This window comes from Python bivittatus, unplaced genomic scaffold, assembly GCF_059951505.1.
Source record: "Python bivittatus isolate LINGU-HERP-01145 unplaced genomic scaffold, Pbiv_v1 ctg000190_np1212, whole genome shotgun sequence".
In the NCBI taxonomy this organism is placed as follows: Eukaryota; Metazoa; Chordata; class Lepidosauria; order Squamata; family Pythonidae; genus Python; species Python bivittatus.
The window spans coordinates 5,650,214-5,656,306 of NW_028277042.1; the positions used below are offsets into that span (position 1 = coordinate 5,650,214).

The window sequence follows — 6,093 nt, forward strand, 5'->3', positions numbered from 1 at the left end:
GAGAGTTAACAAAGTTAGTAAAGAAACAAACACTGAAAACTGAAGGTCAGGTTAGAGAACCTCTTTGACAATAATGACACTGGAGAATAGTCACTTTTCAGCTCAACAGATGCCACTTTGAGAGCTTCGGTTTGCTCCAGAGGAAATCAACAGTAACACCGATTGGTCCCAGCGTGAATTTTGGCCAAAGAAACAGCAATAAACGCCAAAATGATAAACCTATACCCTAAATATTCATTTAATACTGTATCTTGCCTTCTTTGCCATTTACTCTTTGTAGAAACCTGAAATAATGATCAAAAGGAACAGCAACTCTTGGCTATACTTCTTCCATTTGAGAAACAAATCTAGGCTATAGAAGACACGTAATTAAATTGATATATCTGCTTCCAGTTAGAGCTATCTTCTACTAAGCATCCTTACAAGCTTAAACTCCAAACTAGTTCAAGATAAAGAATCCATGCATAGGTGACAATGTGTACGTGTGGAGGAAGTGATGAAACATCCATCATGTCATCACAATCGAAACCCTGCTTTTGATGTATTTGCATGCAACATTGCAACACATGTACAAAAGCATGGAGCTTGCATTTTGATGTCACAAATACACATTTTGTCATTTTGGCACCATTGGGATTAGGATAGATGGCTATGATTCAGGAAAAAAGCAGCTAAAATTCAATATAAGGTCATTAAAAACCAAGTGTTTTGCTTTATTTATACAAAGAACTCTGGCTCAGTTTTCATTGCTTTAAAATCTGGGATTCAAACTGTATTTGAATCAGCACTGTTTCTTGTGGAAGATGAGAAATGCTTATGGCAGAATTGTTAATAATCAATGCACATTTCTTTATTATCAATACCTATTTCTTTATTTGTACAATATTTATGGGATTACAGTAAGGAACCTCTTGTTGTCAGCTAGGGCAGTGTTTCTCCACCTTGGCAACTCTAAGACCCATGGATTTCAACTCCCAGTATTCCTCAGCCAGCATGGTGTAAACATATGTCTAATCACATATATATGTGAAAACAGACTAATGATTGATTTGATTGTTTATGATAAAGACTGAGAGAATGAAGTAAAGTACTGTAGATTCTGAATGTGGCACAGTCCCTACTTTGATAGGATCAAGAATGGATCTTGGGAAAATGGACTTGGAAGATAAAAAAAGAAATGAAAGAAACTAGAATGAAAGTAGAGCAGCTGCCGGAAGAGAAGTATGAGTCCTGTATGAAAAAATATTCAAAAACCGATGAATATCCTAACAGAATGAATAGGAGGTGGACATAGGGAAAAAAGATCTGGAAGCTGCTTGGAGCAGAATCAAATTATATAGCACCATAAAAATGGAAATAGGAAGTATGAAAGAGGATACTTGATATGGTGATGAAGTGAAAGAGGCTGTGGATGAGAAAAAAATACATATAAGAGAATGATTACTGGAAAATATGATGAGAGAAAGATAATGTATAATGAATATAGAGAAAAAAGATAGTTGCAAATAATATTGTCAAGGAGAGCAAGAAGCAGATAAGACTAAAAGAGGTAGAGAAAATGCAGATCAATTTTCATGAACATTTAAAAAAATATAAGTGAGCAAAGAGGGCTAAACAAGGAGCCTTTAGCCGAGTGATTAATTAAATAAATTAATTCTAATTAAACATAGAAGTGATTAAATGAGTTGAGACAAAACTGAAATGAGGGAATGCTGGAAGAAGTATTTTAAAGATTTGTATGGGAATTATAGAGATATGATGAAGAATGGAATCGTAATGTATGTTACCACTATCAAAGTTCAAGAAAAAAATGATGGAATCGAGATAATAAATGCTGTTGAGAAATGATAAGACTGTAAGTATAGATGATATAACTGGAGAAATGTTAAAATATGGATGTTATCTTCTGGAGTGTTTCTATAACTTGTTTAACATGTACATGAAGACTGCTTTTATATCTAATTGGAAATATGCCATTATTGTTCCTTAATGCCAAGGGTGTTACGAGTGTAAATGAAAAACTACAGGAAAATAAATGTGTTAGGTCTGTGTGGGAAGCTGTTTGGCAGAATTCTGATCCAAGGGATAGAACAGATGAGAATGAGCAAAATTTGGGAAGTACGATGTAGTTTTATGCTAGGCGGGTGGTGTGCGGAACAGATTTTTACTCTTTGGGAGGTCACTGAGAAATAGATGCATTTGAGAAAGTTTAGTATGCATTGGTTGATTTAAAAAAAGCATATGATAAAGTGAATAGGCTTGAATTACGGAATGGTTTGCCTGGAGTTGGAAATTGGTTGGTGAATATGATACAAGAGGTATATGATGTAAATAAACATGTGTGGGAATAAACAGAATACCTAATAACTGGTTCAATGTTGTAAGAGAATCATGTGCGATGTCCTCTTGGCTGTTTAATGTATTTTTGGATAAATATACAGCATGATTATGATGACTTAAGAGTTTTTTGGTTGGACCATATATGCATGTCTACTTTTGTAGGTAGACGATGCCATGTTGTTGGATGAGAACCTGAATGATTTGCAGCAGAGATCAAATATATGAAGGGAAAGTGAACTGATGAAGAGAAAAACTGAGAAAGCAGTGGTTGGATGAAGCTGATGAGAGCTGAGGATTTTAAGGAACAAAATGCAGTGGATAAATCAGTGTGTGGACATGGTGGAATCGAGAATGGGTTGCAACAGAAGGAAGATATGGAGAATTACAGTAAATGATGCTGGTGTAAATTAAGGTAGTTATATTTCCTTCTTTTTCTGTACTCTGCATATTGTTGCTTACTATGAAAGGGATAGGGTGATGGATATGGATAGATACACGCGTGATAATTATATATTGATGACTTTGACTGAGACTGTGATCTGCTTTGTAGTCATGTTTAATAATCAGTTGTCACCTTTGTTATGGATTACTTCTTTAAGAAAGAATAATTCTGTTTTTATTTGACCAAAAAGTAGTTGTCATCATCAAATAAGCTATTTATCCATATAATTATAAACACATTAGTCATTTCTCATGGGTTGTATAGAAAATATGACCTAAACTTCCAACTGGGGTTAAACACGAGTAAAACATTAACAGGTAATTGATCAAATAATTGGCTACAAATAAAAATGTCTGAAAAATGGTAGGAATGGCCATGGGGGGGGGGGGGAGGGGGGACGAGAAAAAAGCTTTTAAATCATTCTTCTCCCAATAAGTCCCTCTTTCATTTTGGAAAGTTAGGGCAAGACTATGCTAAATGATTTTATAGAATTTAACATAACAATTTTATCTTATGGAACATCTGTTGCCACTTCTCTGAAATTTCCCTTGGTGAAGTAAACTAGGCCATAAGAAGAGCTTAGAAGGGCAAACGTGATGGAACTTCGAGAGAAAAATGTAGCCCCAAGTCTGCTCTGGAAGTGGCTCCAGACATGTTGACATGACGTCTTGGTTGGGCTGGGGATGTACCTACAGCAAATCAGGTGGCAACCAGGGTGATGTCCAAGGCTGATCCAAAAGGAAGGCATGGCAAGCATCAGGTCTACCAAGGCTTGAGTCCACACAGAACTTGCATGAAAAATTCTGTCCCAGCCTACCCATGTGATATAGTATCTTTTGTAGGACTGGAGAGAGGATGTTTCCTGCCTTTGCATGCTCTTACACTGGAGGCGCATGGAGACAGGCCCCCCGCTAGCTTTCCGCACCAGAGAGTCAATCAAAGCCATACCCTTCCTGGTCTTCTGCAACCAAAGGCTATCCAATGCCAGAATCCCTCCCTTCCCTGCGACCCCACCGGCTATTGCCAACATGGGACACTCCCCCGCAACCCCAGCCCCCTTGAGTGGCCATCCCCAAGGGAAAAATCAGAACATCCAGCATGCATCTGTACCACTGTAGCTCCTCCCACCCATTCAACCCCTCCCACTCTCCTTGACTTGCAACAGCCCCTTCCTCGCCGGGCTGGGCAGCCCCCGAGAAGGGGAGGCGAGGCAGAGTTTGCCGCTGGGCAAGACTTCGGCCAGGCTCCTCTTCCCCTTGAGTCACTTTACCTGGACTTTTCCGCCGCGGGGGCGCCCGGTCCGGGGAGTCCCCGGCTTCTCTCGGGCGCCCACCTCTCCCCTCCTCGCCCTCCCAAGGCCTGGCGGAGCTCCGACCCCCCGATGGAAAGTGGAAGGAGCGAGCAGAGAGAGGGGAGGGCTCCATCGCTCCCTCCCTCCGGTCAAGCCGCGGCGGCGGCGCCTGGCTCGGGCTTCGCCTCCCCGCCTTCGCCTCCCCAACCCGCGCTGCTTTCTCCAGGAACTCCGAAGAGGGACGGCGGGGAGAGACCCCGCGGAAAAGACGCCCCGGCAGCGCCCGGTCCCCGCAGCAGCCTCGGCCGGGGCGTCCCCCTGCCCGCCCTGCCTCCCTCCCTCCTTGCCCGCCTCCCGTCGCCGGCTGCCCTCGGGAAAAGCCCGGCCAAGCTCCGGCGGCGTACCTCGTAAAGGTCCCCTGAAGCCATGCTGGGCTGGGGGACTTGGGCTCCTGCGCGCCGCTCTCCTCGCCGCGGCTGGCTGGCTGGCTGGCTGGCTCTCCGGCTGTGCGTGTGCTTGTGTGTGTGTCTCTGTGTGTGTTTTTCCCCCACTCGCTCGCCGACCCGAGCGGAAAAAAAAAAAACTCTGCTGTGCAGAATGACAGGCTTTGGGGCTCCTGTGCGCAGAATCGGAGGCGAAGGAAGAGGGCGAGAGGCAGGCAGGCTGGCGTAACCAGTAGCGGCGGCGGGGAAGCAGAGAGCAGCGCTCCGGCGCTGTGTGTGAGCCAGGGAGGGTATAAGGCGCGCGCCCGCGCGCGTCTCTGCGCGCGGGTGAGACTCTGCCTTCAGGAACCTCCCCCCCATCCAAGCAACACAAGCGGGTGGGGGGGGGGGCTGGATAAAAAGGGATGCCAATTCCCCTGTACCGCATCTCCGCCGGGCAAAGTCCCCCGCACCTGGGGCCACTTCGGACACCCACCCCGGTGATCCTGAGTTGCCAGACGGAGGTTGGTTTGGGGGACTGGTTGGTTGGTTGCTTGTTTCGGGGAGGGGGATGTTGAAAGTCTACGGAGTCTGCTGAGGACCTCTTTCCGGATGCTTTTGCCCCAAAACTCAGCTTGCTTGCAGTAAGAAACCTCTCCACACCTGCGAGGAGGAGGAGGAGGAGGAGGAGGAGGAGCGGTGTGCTGCAGTCTTGGGGAGGGTTTCAAGAGATGAGCCACACGTAATCATCCACCCTCAACCCGCAGTGCCAGTGGTGTGGGTAAATGCTTTCAGTCCCCTCCCCGAGACCACCTCTTATGGTGCAGAAGATATGCAGGAGGTGAAGGTGGGGATCCTTGCAATTCCAGAACCTGCATCGCCCAGGTTCAAGCTAGTGCCTTTTCAAGGTTTCACAAGCATTCAGGTTCTGCCTGGTGGGAAATGGCACAAAGAACCCTCTTGAAACTAGGAACAGAAGATGTTGTAGGCCAGAGCAACCTGTTGGATTGTCTCACTTAGTTTTGTCCGAATTAGCCAGTAGTGGCTCTTCAGAAGTTCAGGTAATAGCCTTTCCTAGTGTTGCCTGGACTCACAGAGGGGAAGTGTATATCTAGACAGAGTTCACCTCTGCTTAGTGCAGGAATCTAATCTAATTTGTGCTTGAAAACAGAAAGAGGAATCTTAATCTCTCTGAGAAATTACTAGGAAGCTCTCAATGTTCAGCCAGATTCTATACTTTTGAAGCCAATTTTTCTAGATCTGGACCACCTTTTTTCTACATTCTGGCCTTCTGGGTGACATCCCTTCAGATATTTGGAGAGTGCTATCTTATCCCCACCTCTAGTGTCTTTTGAAGAGTGAACATACTCAACTCCGTCATAGCTGTTAGTTTCTAACCTGGTGACCACCCTCACTGATGATCTTTGTAACCAGCAGCAGTTTCTCTCAAACTTTCTAATGTCAGTTTGATCAATTGATCTTGGAACTTCTTCCAGACAAGGTGTGTGCTTCAGCCTTGGGCTAAAACTTTTTCCCCATCTGGACATAGATGTAGATGGTTGCCTTTGCTCCCTTAAACTCAACTTCTTCACTCTCAC

At 44.7% G+C, this 6,093-nt stretch overlaps 1 protein-coding gene across 1 annotated transcript in view; it reads right to left on the reverse strand.

The window, feature by feature from the left end:
* Positions 1-4,746, reverse strand: part of CDYL2 (chromodomain Y like 2) — a 71,023-nt gene extending 66,277 nt beyond the window's left edge. Inside the window, exon 1 of the mRNA XM_088135989.1 lies at positions 4,478-4,746. Coding sequence (XP_087992115.1) covers positions 4,478-4,501 — 24 coding nt within the window. The 5' untranslated portion in view covers positions 4,502-4,746. The remainder of the gene's footprint in view (positions 1-4,477) is intronic.
* Between the last annotated feature and the right edge of the window lie 1,347 nt (positions 4,747-6,093).